This window comes from Thunnus thynnus, chromosome 6 (genome assembly GCF_963924715.1).
Source record: "Thunnus thynnus chromosome 6, fThuThy2.1, whole genome shotgun sequence".
NCBI lineage: Eukaryota > Metazoa > Chordata > Actinopteri > Scombriformes > Scombridae > Thunnus > Thunnus thynnus.
The window spans coordinates 25,571,987-25,593,929 of record NC_089522.1 but is presented as its reverse complement, the minus strand read 5'-3'; the positions used below and the strand labels follow the sequence as shown (position 1 = coordinate 25,593,929).

Genomic DNA, 21,943 nt, shown 5'->3' with positions numbered 1-21,943 from the left:
GTCTTTTAATAGCCATTATGAACAGCAGGAATGATTACAGCGAGGAAAACCTCTGTCAGTGTTCATATGGGCACCTGACTGTTGTTTTAAGACAGAATTGAAAAATTGTGAACATATGCTTTGAAGTAATTTCAAATTACTTTTTAACAAGTGGGCTACACTATCACACTATCTTATTATGAAAGTTGGAGTGACATCAAAAACTATAAACGTATAACCTTTTTATTACCCTTGAACCTGGCTTTAAAAAAAACAATTTAGTGTAATTTCCATTTTCCTAGTTGAATTTCCATTTTATTTTTATTAAAATTGTGCTCTCCACTTTGCCAGCTACTGGCCTCTGAAATTATTTGCAATTTAGAGATTATGAAACGTTATAGAACCACCAAGCAGCATATAATTAAGGTAAAATTCACTACAACTCAACCAGTTGCCACAGCCAAGTTCTGCTTGCTCATTACTAATGACACATAATGAGATCCACCCATGTGAGTATGATTTTCTTTTTATAGCATACATAATTAAATAAAAAAAAACATTAAATGCTTTTACTTGTAGTGGAGTAAGGCTCTAAGCATTCCACCACTGGGTCCAGTAATTACTAACATTAATATTACTGTTATTTTGATTTTCACTGTATATTGGAAATCTGCCCCCCCCCCCCCCCCCCCCTTATGGATCTTACATAAATTTTAAACGTCTTAGAAAACTTTTATTCATTTTTACAAGAATTACCAATAGGACTCTTATTCCTCATTTAAAAACTAACTCGGCTGTGATGGATTCTTGAAAAAACATTTAAAAGGTATGGGGGCGTACGTGGGCACTACTTTCAGGGAGTGAACGTGAGGGACGTGCAGCGAAGATTTGGGGTTGTGCTTCGGTCGTGAGAAAAAACTAAGATGGCGTCTCGTTAAGAAAGATAGGATGGCTTGATGAGAGTGATGATGTTGGTCGAGAAAATGATTGATAACGACATAACTGATAAAGTTTGAGACTCTCGTTTTCTATTAAACGAACGTCACAATCGACGAAATCCATGTTTTGAACCTGTGCTTTTTTGGCTGAGCGGATTATATGGAGAACTGAGGCCCACAACGGGTCAACTTTGCTAGCAGCGGTAGCTAGCCAACTGGACCGAGCACAGCTGGCCAACGTTAGCTAACCAGCAGTCATCACAACAACAGAGGAAGGAGAGCGGCCACCAGCAACTATCTTACCCCGGGACATCGAGGTGTCTGCGGGTCAGTCACGGGAATGCAACGACACAATGTAGTGTTTGTGATGCTACAAATAACTGCCTTCCTTGATGCATTTCTTCTTGCACATAACGTTGTATGACCAACGTTTACTGTGTTAGCTGACTGATAGCGTCGACTTTTACTATGTATTGTTTAGTTTTCCTAATGAAGCCCGTTAACATCTAACAGTTAGCTAACTAACGCTGGTTATTTAAACACCGTGGGTGGTTGAGGATAAGAGGAGGCCCGATGCTAACGTTAGCCGCAAGTAGCGTTATCGCCACTGATAGCCGAACAATAGACACAAATAATAGTCTTCACGGTTGCCCCGAAGAAGAGAAATGAATGACACCTAGCAAAATACTATAAATTATTCAATTCGAGGCATTTTCTTTTCCTTTACTTCTCTTGTTATGGTTCTCGCTGGATGGTACAGTTAGTTTTTACGCATGTTCTTCTAAGTTTAGGGGCTAGTAGCTAACAGTTGTCAGCTATTGAGTAGGCTAACATTAATGTGAACGAGAAGTAAGACAACATCGACAGTTAAGTGTGACCTGTGTTTTTGCGTCTGTGGTCAAATTATTTGCGTATCTATTGTTGTTTTGTCTCGTTAAAGCTTATTAATTGATCTAGCCCAGCCCACTTGGGAGAAGTGATGCCTTCATGGCCTTCTATACCTCAGGGTTCATGGCCTCCACGCCATTGTTTGTCTGAAGGCCTATAAGGAATCTGATAGATGGAATATATATTACTGAAGTCCCAGCATCCAGTTCTGTTTATATTTTAAATATGAACTTCAATAGGAATGCCCCAGGACGAAATTTCATAGAAAACGCTCCACATACAAATTATCTAAAGCAGTGGTTTGTTGCTCAAGTGCATACAAACATTTGACTATCACTTGTGTATTTTAATAATTTGATTATTGCTCTGTACTGCAACTGATAAAGCATCACTTCCAACTTTGCCCCTTTCCACACTAGGCAGTGTTGATTCACTAGAGCATGGCATTTGTTTTGTTGTGTCTGATGATGGGGGAGGGGTTTTGAACAAGGACCACTTTGAGGACAAAAAAAAACTACCTCTTCCTGGATTTCGTCATATCCCTTGTTTTTATGTAAAGTGCAGTGGTAAATGACACGTTATGAAAGCAAAAAAAGAGGAATAGATTGTTGTATATTTATAGGTGAAGATATGATACGGCTGTGCTAGGCCAGGAAGTAAAGTTTTTTTGTTTGTAGTAACTGTATTATGCACTTTTAATTTTCTCACACTGGTCCATTTTGCTCATCACTGAATTAAGCTGACATACAAATTCTAATTGCCTTTGTTGCCACTTATCAAGATATGTGTGTTATGTGAATTATATTTCTGTAAACAAAGTGCTGGCCTGTGATGCAACATCAGTGCCTCGATTGATGTACATCAGTTCTACACAATGGGAATGAATTCTTTAAAAAGTATGCAATGTGTTAGGGTTTTTGATTGTTCTTAACATATGAAAAACAAGATCTGCTGTATTCTGATGTTGTCATGCCCAGTAGTAAGTCTACTAGAGTTCATTAACTTGTTTTGCATTGTCAATCTTCCTCTTTTCAGGGCAATGGAAGTGGAAGAGTTTGTACCTCCTCCGGAGTGTCCAGTATTTGAGCCGTCATGGGAGGAGTTTCAGGATCCCCTGGGATACATCGCCAAGATTCGTCCAATTGCAGAGAAGTCTGGTATCTGCAAAATTCGACCTCCACAAGTAAATATCTGCTTGGATTATGTAGAAGAAATTACATTTTCCTGTGTTCTGTGTGTACCATTTGTCCTTAGGCTGCATTCACACCAAATCCAGCAATGTGTGAAAACTGGCAGTCCTCCCGTTCATTTGAATGGGTGTAGTGCGTTTACGCTGCGGGAGTGGGGACCACATAAGGGTTAGGGGGTTAGACTGCAGCGGTCGTCCAGCAAGAAGTTGAACCAGAGTCAACTTTTGCAGGAACACAACCTTATGTCATACTGCGGTGGCCAATCATGTGAGCTGGAGATCAGACCCAAAACACCCACAGGAGGAAGAACCTTGTTTACCATGTAGCGTGGTAGCATTCCACTGTTTACCGAGCAACTGAGGAAGATGGAAGTGAGACTGATAGCTGCTGTGATGACCTTTCCAGAGCTGTACAATCCTGCCATGAGGGAGTACAAAAACGTTAATTGCCGTGCACTCGCTTGGCGTTGTATCGCTCTACAGGTTGGGATTTCTTAGTATTTCTATATGTGCTACAATCAGCACAGCTAGCAAATGCTAGCAGGTCAAGCCAGTTTTATTTATATAGCACCAAATCACAACAGAAGTTGACAGCATGAATGACCAAAACACGATGGAGTGTAATGTTATGTTGCACGTGTATTCACTCAATTTGGCCTTTTGCACCAGTTTAAAACCCACCATAACAAAAGTCCTTGCAGCCTGGTTATAATTATTATTATTATTATTATTATTATTATTATTGGTAGTAGTAGTAGTAGTAGTATTATTATAGTTCACACGGTGATATTACACAAATGGACCATGTAGTGACACGACTACACCTCGACACAACCCTGCAGGGAAGTGCCACATTGCCAGAATTGGTGTGAATGCAGTCTTACCCCAATTCATAACGTGCTGAATGTCAGCGGGATAATTGTAAACAATTCATAGCTCACCAGCTCCAGAAGTTTATTTCATTCTAACAATACAATGAACTCTGACAACAAAGTAAGAATTACTAATTTGTATGTGTTGCTTACTTGGTATTTGCAATCTTTAGCTTGTTTACAATGGTGGTTGTGCTGGTAAGTATTTATCTAGAAGTACTAAATAAAAAGGCACATAGAATTTCTGTTTTAGTCCTTGAAAATCTTTCACTGATCATCCAAGAGTCTCCATCAGTTCTGGTGACATGGATGACTGAGAATCTTCACAGACACATCTCTGTTTTTTCTTATTTTGCTTTGTTTGGCTATTTTTGAGTTAGCAGGCTTTACAAAACATAACCCCGGTGATCCTGTATAACCAGTCCGACAAAGCTAATTATCAAGTGGTTCTGTCAACTGGGGTTAATCCAGTTATGTGTATCACAAACAAAAAACAGCAGCATGTTTAATAGGAGATGAACGATTAATTCCGGTGTATTTATATGTTTGTGTGTGTTTGTGTTGCAATGGCAAAACTGATTGAGCAGGGTTAAATATGTATATATCAAATATCATCACAAAAAGAACTAAAAAAACAAAACAGCTACAAGAAGTAATTTTATTTACACATACACCCCCCCATTACATTTATGTTACATAAATTACATTTTGTACTCAACAGATATAACAAATACAAATATAAGCAGCACATTACATTGTAAGAGTTACATTACAGAAGAGAGCATTTTAACATAAGTAAAGCTAAGCTTAACATAAAGTAAAGCTGATGCAAATGTTAAAAGCGTGCAAATAGCAGCCCTATCACTGATCATCTTTAGCACCCGATTGACGTACTAATAGAGTTGCACAATGTCTAACCAGGCTGTGTTGTGAAGGAAGCATGTCAGCAGCAGCAGCTTTAGTCTTCAGTCAGTGTCTACACAAATGGGTTCAGACGTAGAACTGTGTGTAGGTCACTTGTGTTTTGGTAGTGCGTAGAGACCATTACACAATAACTTTAGTTATGCGTAAAAATGGAAGATTGAATGAAATAGACATGACGCCTAAAACTGCGCTTCAGGTTGCAGTTACATGCATGAAGTGCAGGTAAAACATGCAGCTGAAAGGCCTCCAGCGTAGAAAAGCTGTTGTACAACTACATGCCATTCATATTGCTGACAGTGCAGTATTTTTCTACAGCCAGATCTTGTACGGATTCTCATTTTCACAGGATTGATTGGTGAGGAGGCGAGCCTTTAAAGTCCCCTTGCATTCATCTGCTGAAAGTGAAAAGTTTCTCTGTGCTGATTGACAATCTGAGTGTAAGGGGTGGGTCTAAAAGCATGATTTGTGACATCTGGTCCAATTTTCAACTCACACAAGCGTGATGTAGAAACTTGAAGCCTCGAGTACACAAACACTGAGAATGGACTTAACAGTGAAGTAGGAGACATCTTGTGTCCAGCAGTTAAACTTCTGAAATGAAATTTATTTGCATATTTATAGATTTTGGAATTTTTAATGGGGGAGTAGGAGTAGATGCCATTTTAAGGACTTTAATATGATAATTACACTCGCTCTGGAGCAGATGACCTCAGTTATCCTTCCTGGTTAAAGCTGAGCCAAGTTCTCGAGTCTGAAAACCAGGGTTAAGCCCAAACTAAGATCACTTATCTCATTATCTCCCATGTCTATGTTCATATGTTTTTAGTAAGCTCTCTGAATGATAGAGGTCATTGAAACAGAAAATTGACACAGTGCTATGTCACAATATAGATGTACAAGTTTAATTGCATGCCTTTGCTCTTAAATAGGATTGGCAACCACCGTTTTCAGTGGAGTTGGATAGCTTCCGCTTCACGCCCCGCATCCAGAGGCTTAATGAGTTGGAGGTAAGTTCCTCTTTTTCTTTTCACTTAAAGTTGTACATTGTTGACAGATGAATTGAATTGAGTTGATGATGGAACTGGCCATAGTGATCATGATGGTCCCTCATACATCCCATTACAGGCGGAGACCAGAGTGAAGCTTAATTATTTGGACCGCATCGCCAGGTTTTGGGAGATCCAGGCATCCTCTTTGAAAATCCCACACATCGAAAGGCGCATCCTTGATCTTTTCAGCCTTTCAAAGGTGAACAAGTTTTGAATATTTTCTACTTAAAAAAAATACATTTTTAAAGTAGATGTTATGTGTTCCTTATCTATGATTTGCTAAAATTGTCCAAAAAAAAATGGTGCTCTGTTCCAGGTTGTAACCGATGAAGGAGGTTTTGAGATGGTCTGTAAGGAACGGCGCTGGGCTCGTGTGGCTCAGCGGCTTGGATATCCTCCAGGCAAGAACATCGGATCTCTGCTCCGCTCGCACTATGAGAGGATCGTCTACCCCTTTGAAATGTTCCAGTCTGGTGCCAGCTTGCCGGTATCACTCTCATCTATCTTTTTTTGGGTTACCAGTAATGATCTGTTCATAACTAGCATTCAGAGTGAGTCAATCTTTGAAGGGAAGTTACGTCACTAAATGATTCATTGTTCGATCTCTTTAGCTTAAAAACGAAAGAATTACATTTTTGTAGGACATCTGTTATTTTATCTAAGCTCTATCTCTTTTACATCAATTCTAGCATTGCAAGCCAAAGCACTATGATGGTGAGGATGTGGATAAAGAGTACAAGCCCCACTCCATCCCCCTGCGACAGTCTGTCCAGCCATCCAAAATGAGCAGTTACGGACGCAGGGCGAACCGCTGCCAGCCTGATGTGAGTGAGAGTACATGTCATTACCCGTCAGTCTATAAATTTGCATAGTTGCACACTATGACTAGTAACCTTGTACTGAACTGTAAGTCTGACTACTTAAGTCACGTAAATATGATTTTTAGGTCACATTTCAATGTGCGCCTGACTGCCTTAAAACAAGCCTAGAAAATGTGATTTCACCAAAGTTAAAGATAAAAAAATTTTTATCTAGTCGTCATTTATCAGATGATAATCACAAACATCACGTGTTAGGTGCAGCTGATCTATCAAAGGGGACTTTGTTTAAGCAGTTGCACTGCATTAAAGGTGTGAATTTCAACATGGGCATTAATTTAACAGGCAGTGAGGCCGTCCTGATATATAATTGCTTTTTCAGTGATAGTTTCCCCACAGGACTCTCATGACACATGTCAAAATCCTTTCCACTGATGATATTAACTGTTACTCTCTAATTACAGTTTCATCTTAACATACACTCCAGTTTCCAGGAATTGTAACCTTTGAGTCTGAACCTCAGTGTCCAATAAATAAATACTTATTTGCTGACCTAGATTGGACAGTTAACTTAGAAGGCTGCCAGTCTCTCGTTGTATTAACATTGCTAAGTTTTAGTACTGTTAAATAGTTAACTATCTACTACCTGCTGATCAGCTAAATAAAATAAAGTTGACATAGCTGTCAACATTACTGGCTAACAAAAATATAAATCCACAATCTACAGAAGTGTTTGATGGATGACAATCTTCTAGTTTGTACCCCGCTGTCATATTATTAACTGTTCTTCTGTGCTGATCCAGTGCTGATGCATGCGCCCCCTGCGCATCGGTTACAATGTGTTTGTTTGGAAGATGTGACAGTGCACTCAGAGCGCATCCCAGCTTGCTTACTCGCCATCCCGCCACGCTGCTCTGCTTAACCTGTGCTGTTACTACTCTCTGCTCCATGTCTTATTTTGTTCCCTGCTTTGTCTTTTCCACTTCCTTCCATCTCACAAATAGAGACACATGTTCATTTCATAAGCCACAAATAGTTATAAAACATTTTTTGTTTTTTTTGTTTTTTTACATTAATGTTTTTAATAGACAGCACAACTGGACCAGCCTACATTCTCATCTCATGCTTGTTACATAAGCTAATGATGCTTCATTTTCTATCCTAAACCCCCCTCCTAGGTTGTTAGTGACCTAGTCATAATAGTGTGAGTATGTAATGCTTGCCAGTGGATTTTAATTTTCCTCTTTTTTTATGCTGTAATGCAACTTAAATTTTGCATATTTAGGTATATTCCCCAGTTGATGGGAACCAAAAGCAAGTTTGACACAGATTTTTGAATTCAACATATCAAAATGTCATCAGATGGTTGCAATAATGATACTAGAATAACAAAATTATACAAAATACAGCTGCTACAGTTCGATTAATCAATAAGTGAAATAACAGAAAATTAATCTGCAACAATTTTCATAACTGAATAATCATTTTAGTCATTTTTTTTAAGGAAAAATGCCAAACAATTGCTGGTTGCAGCTTCTCAATTGTGAGGATATGATGTTGCTATTTCAGCATACTTAAGCAACACATCATTTCCCAAGTACCGTGCATGATTACAAACTAGTCAGCAAACACAAAATTCCCAAACCTATTTCTGTTTGGTGCCAAAGCTGCCCCCCTTTTTAGAACATATGCTGATGCAATAGTTTAATTACCCATCAGACAACTTGCGAGGTGTGTGAATGTACCTTTTTAAAAAAAAAAAAAAAAAAAAACATAGCTTGCATCAGAAAATATAGAAATATATCAATAAAGGCCTGGCGACATACTGGTCTACCAGACTGCAGAGTAAACAAAACTGACCTTAAATGAAGCAGCCTTCTCCAAAGCTTTACTACATATCTTACTTAAAATTGAAAAAGGCTCGAATGATTTTTATCAGTAATTTCTAGATAAGAATGTAGAAGAATTAAGAATTTAAATCCACAGTCTCCACATCAGTGATATTTTCCCTACAACTACTGGCTCTGTTCTCTCCAGGGTCTCTTCCCTTCCTCTCTCATCTCCTTTTCTCCTCTTGTCTTAGTTTATTGTTGCTGTTATTGTCTCCCCTTGCAGGGTCCAGAGGATCTGGCCCCCCATCCTCTCACCACTGGCTCTCAACTCATCTCTGCGGTACTGCCTCTTGAGCGTATGAGCTCACCTTCCGCCCCTGCTCTATTCCTGCCTCTTTTCCTAGACCACCTCACCCCTTCTGAAGTTGTCTAGATGTTTTGTTTTTGTTTTTCTTATTTAAATTAACCACTAAAACATTTTCATTAACATGCAATCATACTCCTTGTCAGCAATTCGCACTGTAGGAGTGGCCACCAATAATGAGGTCACATGGCTGTTGCAGACATGTTGACATAAAAAGCTCGCTGTGGCTTTATGATAATAGTTGGTGCAAGTGCACAAGACGTAGTTATCTTAGATTTCTAGACCAAACAGTGAACACAGATCTGTGGAAGATTTCCCTGCTCCGTTAGCATTTAAGTTGTTTTTCGCAGACTTTCTTCAGTTGCACTCAGGATTCTGAGCACTATATGGTCTCATGTTGGGAAAAAGGTGTTTCGAGGCCATGTCGCTGTATTTCACGGTGTATTATTCGAGATTTGAAGAAGATTTTTAGAAGTAGAATTTTTTTTTTGGTCAACTGGAATGTAGTTTTGGATCCCAGTGCCAATGTTGTTGAGAAATGTTTCAGATGACCTCAATAGCAAAGTTCACTTCCTGAGGAAATTTTCACTTTATCCCCAAATGTCAATTTGATTTCTGATGCGGTCTCTAGCTTTCTCTCTTTTACTCATGCTCTTTCTTTGTGGTTGCACTTGGCTTGAAATGCTTTATCGCTGGGCTGTCTGTGTGCCTTTGCACTTTTGCTGTTTTGCCTTGTTGTTTACTCACTACCGCAGCTGGCAGTATGACTGCATGTATTCTCTGTGAGTGCACTCACACAGACAAAGCTAGTAGGTTTAATTTCATAGTTTTATTTACACAGTACCATGTCTGTTGGAAAACAGTATATCAAGAGCGCAGTAAAAGCACCGAATCCTTAAAAATATTACGTTTTTTTTTTTGAGCATGCAATTGTTGTTGGCCTTTAAGTCTCCCTAGGTTTGTTCGCTTGAGTCCAACCTTTCAAGCCTTGCTGATCTGCTTTCATTATTGTCTACTGCTTTCAATCCGCAGCCCACTTGCATAGTTCTTTGGTCAACAAAGTTTGGTTGCCAAGAACACAGAAAAAATGGAACAAATGTATGGGCAGCCAGAGTTATGTCTGCACGACTGAAGGGAGTCCTACTGTGTATATAGTCTTCAGAGACAAACACATTACCCTCTTAGGAAACAAATATTGTATGTTATCAACTTCGGCTTTAAGATTATGTTCTGCTCATACATGACTGAGTCATTGTGTCCCTCCCATTTTTGTGCTATGAATCCCACTAATAATGTTGTCATGATGCCATTCTTGCTGTGGCAATACGGATTGCATTCTGTCTGCACACAAACTACCGGTTTCTTGGTGCGCACTCGGGTGGAAAAAGTGTTCGTATGACAAAATTTGTAGCCAGACCGCTTCCAGATTAGGACTGCCAGTGTAAAAGCTCCTTAAAAGGAGTCTGATTTATCCTGTAATGAAACTTGTTCTAAGTATTTAAGAACATGGATTTGTTTTCCTAACTTTGTGTGCTTTTTATTTCTTCACACTGATCATTGGAAGTGACGTTAAGACCTACTGTTTTCCGTCTACATTGCAGATTAACATGTTTTGTGTAAATTATTTGCAATGATATGGCAGACTGGAACTATGCCCCAAAAAGATAATAGTGAAATGTCATTATTGCAAAAAATAATTTAATGCAAGGGAGGAGTTTTTTCCACATACAGTATATAACCCTCATTGTTTTTATGTTTTTGTTTTTTTTTAAACAATTTTTCTAAGGGAAAACTTTTTTTTTTTTAAAAGGAGCAGATTACTTTAAACAGATTTTCACCTGGATTTCTTCACACAGTCACGGGTTGATGGGATGAGAACAGCTCGGATTATGATTCCACTAATAGAAAGTGAGAAGAAGGAACATGATGATGATCCTTTAGCACAGGATAAGAACGCAACAGTGACAGAGCTGAAGTCTCGAGTCAAGACCGAGTCCTGTCCAAGCTGAGGAAGTCTTTAAAAAAAAAACAATGCCCATTCAGTATTCTTCCCACTGAGCTATCAATTATGTAACTTCAATAATGCAGTACAGTCCTTTGGATTTAAAAGTTTGAAGTGTGATGGCAACAGGAAACAACTCCCAAACAAAAAACATGTAATTATAGTTGAATCAAATCACTTTTGGACAATGTTACAAGCATAATGTATGACACATTTTTGCAAAGGAAGGAAGCTTGGTTATTACAGGGCAAAGAAAATGCCTTGTAACAACTATGGAAAATATTCATTACCTGCCTTTGCGAATGACAGAGCAGAACAATAGAGGTGACTGAAAAGAATTTAGAGTTTAGTGTTTCTATGGTGAGGGTGAGGGTAACCTCTCCGGTCTGCAACGAGAGCAGCCAACGACTCTGGACAGGATTGGCAGAAACTGAGATAAGTTTTGATCTTAACACCCAAGAGACAGAGACAAGTCTGACATTAAAAAATAAACATCTCAAGATCAGAATTGTGAACTGGAGCCCAGAATCAGCTAATGTTAACAAATCTAACTTGAGTCAAAACTCCTAGAAATGTAAACATTCGACTTTTGCAAGATGTTAATATTTTGATTTATTTTAGATTTAAACAAAAAAAAAAAAAAAACTTTTTTTTTAATGTGCGTTTCTTATCAAAATGATCCTCAAAGGACATCAACCAGGATTTTATATAAACTGGAGTCATAATCAGTTAAATCTAAATGATGCCCTACCCCAACTGTATGGTTGCAACTGCTGGTGATTGTGTGTTCTGGTGGTGGGTCTTCACCTTTTAGGCTTTCAGTGTGATATAGGATAACTTTTCCTTACTTTCTAACCCAGCATAACCCCTCCGTGTGATGCATTGCTATGCTTTCATGTTTTAACTGTTCTGCATTTGGCCAAGACCCTTGCTTTGCTCTGTGTGCTTTGGAGAGTAGCTGCAGTCTGTCCGTTCATTCATGACCAAAACGTGCTTTTATCCACAGCCTGAACCTACAGAGGAAGACATAGAGAAGAACCCAGAGCTGAAGAAGCTACAGATCTATGGCGCAGGACCTAAGATGATGGGACTTGGACTAGTGGCGAGGGACAGAGGCATCAGGAAGAAAGGTAAGTGCCATGACCACACACAACCTCATTTAATCGCCTTCTCAGACATGTAAATGTGCTTATCAGGTCTCTCTTTTACTGTTTCAGCAGTAAAAGTAAAGTGGAAATTTGACTGCTACTACTGACATGAAAGGAGTCTTTGTTGGCTCAATAAAATAACTTGTGGGCACTGGCGAGGTTGTGTTTGGTGTAGATACAACCATCCAGCCAACCTGGAACCCTGCACTGTAAAAATTTTTTTTACTGTCAGTGATAAATGACCGCCTCTGACTCTGAACACTCCTCGCTCTTCCTTTTTTAGATGAGCTGCCTCAAACTGTTACCGTCAAGGACAGTGTTTCTTCTGCTCCTGATGATACCTCAGTCAAAACAGAGCTACTGGAGCCTCAAGAGAGGCAGAGCGATGGCAGTACATCTAGTCCTCAACCGCCTCCCTCTAGCGTCACAGTCAAGACAGAAGTGAAGACGGAAATGAAGAAAGAAGAACCACAGGAGGATAGGAAAGAGAAAGATGAGCAAGAAGATGATGCAGATGGACCTTGCACCAAAATGACCATGAGGCTTAGACGCAACCTCAACAACCCGCAGTGTGTAAGTACATCAAAGGATGATTCTAAGGGGCTATAAAAGGCATTGTACTTATCACACATTACTTATCACTCTAATGTCAATGCAGTGCTTTTGTGCATAACAGAACAGTGATTTCTTTTGTCTTCAAATTCTGGTCCTTCTGGAGAAGGTTACCATTGGCGGTGCGTCACAGGGCTTTGTTGTTGTTGTTGTTGTTGTTGTTTGTTCCAGTTAAATGTGAGCCAGGTTTATGCAACCAAATTGCAAAAAAATAGTAAAACCCAAACTTAGCAGACTAACACAGTCATCTTGACTCATTAGCATCAACGAATCTACTTCTCACTTTGTCAAAGGTGGATTCCTTTGTGTGTCGTATGTGTGGGCGGGGAGATGACGACGAGAAGCTCTTGCTGTGTGATGGCTGCGATGACAACTACCACACCTACTGTCTACTCCCCCCACTCACTGATCCTCCCAAAGGCAACTGGCGATGCCCTAAGTGTGTGGCAGAAGTGAGTAAAAATGTTTAAAGGCGCTTGTTTGTGTCCGTTATACTCAAAGCATGTTTTGTTAGGATTCTCCTAACCGACAAGATTCACCCTTTGTTTTGATTTTTCTCACTTTTAGGAGTGCAAGAAGCCTTCAGAAGCATTTGGCTTCGAACAAGCTACACGGGAGTACACTCTGCAGAGTTTTGGGGAAATGGCTGATGCCTTCAAAGCAGATTACTTCAACATGCCAGTCCATGTAAGTGCACCCACACAAGACATAATGTATTCATTATGAAGCACTGCTCTGCCCTGACTGGTGATAATGTGAGAGAGACTAATCTCTAGCCTGTGTGTGGTTGTCTATGTAGATGGTTCCTACTGAGCTTGTGGAGAGAGAGTTCTGGAGGTTAGTCAGTAGTATCGAGGAGGACGTGACCGTTGAATATGGAGCGGACATACACTCCAAAGAGTTTGGCAGTGGCTTCCCGATGAACAATGGCAAGAGGAACCTCACAAAGGAAGAGGACGTACGTACATTGTTGCTCTCTTTTGTTACATCATGAATTCTTGTGAAATATTTGCTTGAATTACTGTCCTGGTTAGAGTGAGGACAGCATCCTGCTTTAGATTACATGTGTTGAAATCCACTACAAGTGCATTTTAAATACAGCATAATGCTCTACCTACTAATCCCCTCTCAGTTCAGCAATGCTCTTGAAAACAATGTGCTGGCATTAACAGAAAGTTAACTACACAGTTGTGATTAAACCAACAAGAAGAGCAAATGAGAGACCAGTTAGTTTGCTGCCTGTAGTATTGTCGTCCGGTTGTTTATGGAGATTAGCAGGCACATAGCTGAGATATGGTTTGATTAACATGGAAAAGTAACCTCATAGTCTAATTTCTGTTAATTGTTTATCGCAACCTAACTTGTCAAATAAATCTGGATTTTAGCTTTCAACATAATTTTTACTTCAACATACTTGTTTTTCTTGCTAATATGTCAAGAATTGTAATCAGGAATCCAAGAGGATACAGTTTGATGAGCAGAATTTGAATCAGGATCAATAAAATCCAAACAAAACCCAATCCCAGAATATAAGTTTTAAATGAACTTGCACAACAGCAGCATAACTGTTATTCAGACTGTAGTTGGGTAAAAATAAATCCAAAATATGCTTTTAATTTCATAATTAACTTAAGAAAGTAAAAATAAAAAGCTACCAGTACATAATAAATTCCTTCCAACCCCGTTCATAATCACAGTCCAGTGCTTATTTTTTTGTGCACACTGTTTTCTTTGTCTGCCAGGAATACGCCCGCTCCGGCTGGAACTTGAATGTGATGCCCGTGCTGGAGCAGTCACTCCTGTGCCATATTAATGGAGACATCTCTGGGATGAAGGTGCCCTGGCTGTATGTAGGCATGGTCTTCTCAGCTTTCTGCTGGCACATTGAAGATCACTGGAGCTACTCCATCAACTACCTGCACTGGTACAGAATACTTTTTCTGTATTGTTATGAGTTTAGCGTTACATGTTATAGGCTAAAATGATTGTAGCTTTTAATCTAGAGGCAATAATAATGTCATGTCAAAGCGTTCCCTCCCTGTTGTTCACTTTGCATTTATCTATCATCTTTAGGGGTGAACCCAAGACTTGGTATGGGGTTCCCTCTGTGGCAGCTGAGCGACTTGAGGAGGTGATGAAGAAGCTGACGCCAGAGCTGTTTGAGTTCCAGCCTGACCTCCTGCACCAGCTGGTCACCATCATGAACCCCAATATCCTCATGTCTCACGGTGTACCGGTTAGTCTCACATAAACATACATGCACACAGCAGAAATAACATCTGTTCAAATCTTTTCTTTGATCGACCTCTGCGTTTCTGATCGGCAGGTCGTACGTACCAACCAATGTGCTGGTGAGTTCGTCATCACCTTCCCCAGAGCCTACCACAGTGGCTTCAATCAGGGATATAACTTTGCTGAAGCTGTCAACTTCTGCACTGCAGACTGGGTACGTCCTTTAACATAGTCTGTCTCTAAAATGTCTATTCATGCAGCCCTTGAGACTGCATGATCACGATCACTCTTCTCTCTTCTTTTCTAGCTTCCTGCTGGTCGTTCCTGTATTGAGCACTACCGACGTCTAAGGAGGTATTGTGTATTCTCACATGAGGAGCTTACTTGTAAAATGGCTGCTAGCCCAGAGAAACTAGACTTAAACCTGGCTGCAGCTACACACCGGGAAATGTTCATCATTGTTCAGGAGGAGAGGAAGCTACGGAAGGGTCTGATGGAAAGGGTGAGACACAGCAGAAGATCTTATATATTGTTTTTTTTTTTTTCTCTCTCTCTCTCTGTTCATTTATTTATTTTGTGTGTAGTTCAGTGCTTCTGTATGAGTGACGTTGGGGTGTTTTTGTGAGAATGTGACTCTGGGAAAGAATTGTCTCATACAATCTGTGTGTTGTACCTGCAGGGCATCACTGAAGCTGAGCGTGAGGCTTTTGAGCTGTTGCCCGACGACGAGAGACAGTGTGACAAATGCAAGACCACATGCTTCCTTTCTGCTCTGGCCTGCTCAAACTGTCCGGAGCGTCTGGTGTGTCTCTATCACACTCAGGACCTGTGCAACTGCCCCACTGAAAAACTCTACCTCAGGTATTAATCTCTTGCGTAGCTGTGAGTGTGCGTCTGCTTTGCAGTGAGCCATAATATATTCAACGACAAGTGTTCACAATGTTATATTGATCTCCACTGGCTGCATTAATCTTTTCTGTTATCTCTTCACCCTGCAGGTACAGATATACCCTGGATGAGTTGTTAGCCATGTTACACCGATTAAAGGTTCGGTCCGAGTCCTTCGATTCCTGGGCCAACAGAGTAAAAGAAGCACTTGAGCAAGAAGAGGGAAACAAGATAGGTGGGTAATCAACACAAATGAATCCCATAAATGCCTGAAATTTCAGACATTGATTTAAAAGAACCTGCTAAGGCCAAATGGTTATTGAATTTTAGGAAAGGATGACCTGGAGATGCTTAAGATGGAAGCAGCAGAAAAAAAGTTTCCTGACAACGAACTTCTCCGGAAACTCAACACTGTTCTTAAAGACATAGAGCACTGCCAAAAGACAAGTACTGAACTCCTCAGTAACTCAAAGACCAGGTAAGATGAAACACAAACAACATTTACACCAACTGATCAGTTACATGTACTTACACATTGCTGTCTTTTAGTGAAGCTAAGATGACTTTGGCGGAGCTGAAATCCTTGGTAGATACGATGCAGAACCTGCCCTGTGTGATGAACCAGTTGGAGGAAGTGCAGGTGAGAAGTGCAAGTTATATGTCACACTAAACAAAAAAGACAGTAATGTTTAATTAGGTTTATGCTGGACTGTTCTAGTGCATTTACGGTTTCACTCTGTAAATATCTTCAAGGCGGTACTGCAGACAGTGGAGGATTTCCAGAGCCGAGCTCAAGTACTGGTCAACGACAGAGACTGGAGGAAGGACTCTCCACCAACTGAGCAGTTGCAAACATTGTTGGAGCAAGGGGGCAAGCTGCCTGTTGTGGTGCCAGAGTGTAATTTACTCCAGGGCCTTCAGGAGCAGGGGCACTGGCTGACAGAGGTGAGGCGCACACTGGGAACAGAAGGAGGTGAGAGGCAGGAGGTGACGTTGGCTGTGCTGAGGAACTTGATGGAAGCAGGCTGCAACGTGCCCCAGAGCGTGTCTGTGGAGACGGCCATGGCAGAGCTTCAGGAACTGCTCACAATTGCAGAACGTTGGGAGGAGAAAGCACAGATCTGCCTAGAACAAAGGTAAGACAAACAAGTCAAAGCATAGACTTTTCTCTGGACTTACCCTGCCACAGGAGCTCTCATCATTTTACAACCAGTCTTTGCTGTTCTGAGGATGTCAAAGTGTCTTTGTCATGTTTTTTTTTCTTCTAGACAAAAGCACCCTCTCTCCACACTGGAGGCAATAGTAAACGAGGCCCAGCTTATTCCTGTCAAGCTGCCCAACATCCTGGCTCTGCAGGGCTGTCTGAACCGTGCACGGGCCTGGGTAACAGACCTGGAGGAAATCCAGGTAAAACACATTTCTGGTTTCTTTTAAATTGGCTTTTATTTTTTCTTTAACCTCAGTAATGGCATGTTTCATAATTAAATCAAAATGCCTGGTATTTTAAAAAAATATGTTGTATCCTGAATAATTATTATATCATTATTTTGTTTGTTTGTTGTAGAATGGGGAGCATTACCCATGTCTGGATGACCTGGAGGGCCTGGTGGCTATTGGACGGGACTTGCCTGTCTTCATGGAGGAGCTACGACAACTGGAACTGCAGGTGGCCAGCGCTCACTCCTGGAGGGACAAGGCCAGCAAGACCTTCCTGAAGAAGAGCAGTCAGCACAGTCTTCTAGAGGTCGGTAATGATAGGAAATAATATTAAAAATGTACTAAAATAAATTTGTGTCAGCTTTGAACAACAAGAGAACTGTCTACTTATGTCAGTAATAATAATAAACTTTATTTATAGAACACCTTTCATGACATAAAATGTAGCTCAAAGTGCTTTACAAAAGAAATATTAAAATAAAAAGATATATTAAAAACAGGATAACTATTGATGAAGACAGTAAAAGAATAAAATCCTGGAGGAAGGATAAAATCAGAGGTAAAACAAAATCAATTAAAGGCAGTACAGTATTCGTCTTTAAAAGCTGAGCTCTTGGTGAGTCGACCTTCATGAAAACATGCATTAAACTCCAGTGTTTCCCTGCAGGTGTTGTGTCCGTGTGCAAAAAGACGAGAGAGGCGAGATGAGACTGAGCCGTTGGATGAACCGTTAGATGATTCTGACACCAACACTCTGGGCCTCTCTGCTCAGGACCTGAGGGACCCTGCAGCTATTGTGAGTTTACGAGCATATCGTTATCTTTATAATCTCTCAGAGATTTAGTTCTTTTTTTGTGGACGTGCTTTTTTTTTTTTTTTTTTTGCCTGAATATTAGATTTTACATTAACCTGATTTGTCTCTAGGTGATGGCGTTCAAAGAAGGGGAGCATCAGGAGAAGGAGGCACTACTGAGGTTACAGAAATCGAACATGTGTAAATCTGGACTTAACACTGCAAGTTGCAAGGAGGACAAGGAGAACGGGAGGTGGGACGACGCCATGGAAACGGACACATCCAGCCACTCAGAGAACTCTGTAAAAGAGAACGGTAACAGTAACCACACCCATGCCACCACCCCTCCTCAGTCAGTGTGCGTGTGCGCCAGGCAGCCTCGTGACCCTCAACTCCGCTGCCATCTGTGTAAGGACTGGTTCCACGGTGGCTGTGTTCCTTTCCCCTCCCTCCTCCCTTCCTCCGGACCACCGGTTAACCCCCTCTGCTGGTGGGACTGGGACTCACGATTCTTGTGTCCGCGATGCCAGCGGTCGCGGCGCCCACGCCTGGAGACTATCCTGGCATTACTTGTAGCCCTGCAGCGGCTGCCAGTGCGTCTGCCTGAGGGAGAGGCGCTGCAGTGTCTCACAGAGAGGGCCATCACTTGGCAGGGCCGTGCCAAGGAGGCACTCGAGACAGCAGAGCTGCAGCAGGCGCTTCAGAGGCTGCAAGAACTCAAAGAGACTCTCCGTTGTGAAGCTAAGAAAGAGGAAGACATGGAAGGGAGTTCAGTGATTGTTTTATCAGACTCCGAGGGAGAGGAAGGAGTCATTGATCTGACTGACGAAAATACACCTAAAAAGAACAAAGACAGCAACGGCACTCAGGTTAATGCCTTATTCTGATTCTTAATTTTAATATTAAACCAACCATATACTACTAACTGTAAGCTGTTCAACTGACGACATCATTTTAATCCAAATTCTATTTGACGCATCTTCATTTGATGAAATAATTTCATCACTAGTTTAGATTTATATATCGTGTTGTATCCAGCTTGCCTGTCTTAATATGATGTTTGTTCGCCCACAGGCCGGATGTGAAAATGGTGTTGGCAAGAAGTCAAATGTTACAGGTAAGACTTTGTTGATTTCAAAGTAAAAATCAAAAGTGGAGTTGTTCACTGTGTCCGATAGAAACCGGACCTGATCACGTTTTCTCTCTGCACACTTGTCAGGTGTGGGTTCTCTGCTGGCACTGCTGCCTTTGCTAAAAGGCCAGGTTGTGGAACTTTCCCCGGCCACCAGGGAACGGCTGGAGGAGCTGCAGCTGGAAGGAGATCTGCTGGAGGTGTCTTTGGACCAGACACACATCATCAGTAGAGTCCTGCAAGCTGCCTCTGATCCATCCAGAGAAACACTGCAAACGCTCATTAAGGTCAGCAAAACTACCTTTGACCTGTGTTAATTGTTATATTGTTTTAATGGATCTATAAAAACACACCATGCATGTTAAAGTGAGGACACTTTATTTCCTGACATTTTCCTGAGATATTAAACAACACATGTAACATGACATTGTATGCTATCTTGGACAAAAAGCGGTGAGAGTACGCACATCCAAAAAACTTTCACAGGTGCTTGATCAAAAATCACATAGAGGTAAAAATCAGTAAAAAGAGATCCGCACACTGTAGTAGTAGCTCCCAGCAAATTTAATTGAGCAATGTTTCAATTTACCAGAGATCTTCGTCAGGCATTGTCAAATCACCATTACAGAGCAAGACAAACAATATGTGATATACCTCTGTGATGGTGATTTGACAATGCCTGACAAAGATCTCTGGTAGATCTAAACATCGCTAAATTAAATTTGCTGGGAGCTACTAGTACAGTGTGCGGATCTCTCTTTTCTAATTGTATGCGATCTTAAAATAAACTCAACCAAAAGCTAAAAAACTGCAACAAAACGTCTAAATTGAACAAAAAGTTCAATCATTCAAGAGCTTTCATATTTTAGTATGTTTAAAAAACTTAAATCAAAACGCATACATGCATACTTACCTAATACGGGAGCCCATTATGTGTAGTTTCATTATGATTGATATGAAGCACTGATTTCTTATGTAATTGAGCCAAACTACATAACCTTCCAATAGTCTGTGGAGAGTCCTTAATTTGAATTGATTGAATGCAGTATTGTAATTACATTTTGCATGCAAATATGCATGAATTTATACTTTTTGTCTTACAAAAATGAAAGTCTGTCTGATTGTGCCTCAGCAGGTGTTTGAAGAGGAAACGGTAGATGTGTTGCCGTGGTCACGTTGGTCCTCCTCAGCTGTTTCTTTTCTAACGTTCTCGTCCTCTCTCTCTCTCTCTCAGATCGAGCTCGAAGACCAGAGACGAACCAGCCGCGGACGGAGCAAGGACTCCAAAAGGAAGAGAAAGAGCCACAGAGGTGGCAGTGGGGAAGGGGCAGGAGCCAGATCATTGGATGCCTCAGAGTCAAAGAAAACCTGTCCCCTCAGCCACAGCCCCTCCCCTCACTTACCTGCCCAGATCCATCCAGAGGTAACAGCCCCCTTGACTTGTTTTTACTTTAAGCATGTTCTTTTCATTTTCAAGTTTCAAGTTTGATGTCCCACTAATCACATGTTTTAATTTTTTTGTCTTTTGACAGGTTTTGTGATATAGTCAACGCTGGAGCTCTGTTGACATTGATTAATTGGAGGAATTGAAGGGACAGAGCATTCTGTGCCAGAAGACAATGTCAAGTCATAGAAAGATGCAGGACATCCCCCCCAACCTTCCTTCTCATCGCCCCCCATCCATACATTCAGACACTAACAGAGCAACGACTCTTCTACACTCCTGTCTCACCTTTAACTCAGCCATAACGTGCCCCATGATGTTTTTTTGGGTTTTTTTGCCCCGCCCCTCCCTCCCCAAACCTCGCCGTCTTACCTAAACTTTATTCTCCACCCTCCCCTGGACACATTTTTCCCTGTGAACATATTAAGACTGTGTTGGACTGATGTTGGACTCCCCGTGATAGCAGTGTCTTTGGTCTAGAGTTGTCTCTGAGGTCAGTCAGTATGCTATGTTACCCCAACTGTATTAAATGCTAGTTCAACTGAAGCCCGTCTGAGCACTGGCAAGTTGCAGTTTCAATTCACTTGAGCCCACCCCGTTGAAGTTGGATAAGCTATGGGTTTATTTAGACAGTTGTGTTAGGGCATGGATCCTGAAGCTGAGGTACAGCAGAAGGTTTTGACAGCTGATCTTAGATAACAGCACCATGGTTACACTTGTATTTTTTTAGTTGTATTGAATCTTGTGTTTGATGCTGTTTTGAGGGGGGACATGCATTTTGAATTTTGAATGAGTAAATTTTGGGAAGTGTTAAAAACAGGCATTAATGTTTTTGGTGCTACTTTCCCAAAATGGATATCTGTACCTCTTGGCTTTGTCTTTCTCTTACCCTCCCTTTTCATGTGATTTTTTTTTTTTTTTTTTTTTTTTTTTTAAGCTCCCATCCTCTTGACTCCATGTTTTCTTCCTTTCAATATGATTCTCCCTCGTTATCTCTTTGCAAATTAAGGTAACTTCACTGTAACTCACTTTGTCACAATTTATTTTGTTTCCTGGTTTCAGATTATTATATTATTATTATTATTATTATTATTATTGATATTGCAGACACACAGTTGTCGTGAGTTTATGTATAAACTTTTCATTTTAATGTTGCCTTTGTTTCTTTTCACTCTTGTTAGAAAAAATAAAGGTTTAGAATTGTTTAGGATATGTTGACTCATTATTTCTCATCTTTAAACGCTATAATCCTGTCACCAATAACGGATTTTGTCACATTAAATCGTTAAAATCTTAACACATGGCGGCAGTTATGTAGCACCAAAAACAGTTTTCATGATCACAGCATTTATTTAGAAAAGCTTTCACTGTAAAATGGCAGACACTGGACATCACAATATTG

The 21,943-nt window shown here is 40.6% G+C and overlaps 1 protein-coding gene across 2 annotated transcripts; it reads left to right on the top strand.

Moving 5' to 3' along the window:
• The first annotated feature begins 875 nt into the window (after nt 1-875).
• Nucleotides 876-21,751, top strand: kdm5c (lysine demethylase 5C). Of its 2 annotated transcripts, XM_067592955.1 has the most exons (29): nt 876-1,244; nt 2,841-2,988; nt 5,720-5,797; nt 5,916-6,038; nt 6,156-6,326; nt 6,529-6,663; nt 8,773-8,829; nt 11,862-11,985; nt 12,287-12,576; nt 12,909-13,067; nt 13,183-13,302; nt 13,415-13,573; nt 14,358-14,539; nt 14,689-14,851; nt 14,942-15,061; nt 15,155-15,349; nt 15,527-15,708; nt 15,846-15,970; nt 16,066-16,213; nt 16,285-16,375; nt 16,489-16,871; nt 17,004-17,142; nt 17,300-17,479; nt 17,840-17,968; nt 18,097-18,834; nt 19,040-19,082; nt 19,185-19,384; nt 20,332-20,520; nt 20,630-21,751. In XM_067592955.1, the coding sequence occupies exons 2-29, from the start codon at nt 2,845-2,847 to the stop codon at nt 20,636-20,638; spliced, it is 4,776 nt and encodes a 1,591-aa protein (XP_067449056.1). In that variant the 5' UTR covers nt 876-1,244; nt 2,841-2,844; the 3' UTR covers nt 20,639-21,751. The 2 variants fall into 2 exon arrangements, with proteins under 2 accessions (XP_067449056.1, XP_067449057.1); XM_067592956.1 differs by lacking the exon at nt 8,773-8,829 and having other exon boundaries at nt 877-1,244.
• The last annotated feature ends 192 nt before the right edge of the window (nt 21,752-21,943 follow it).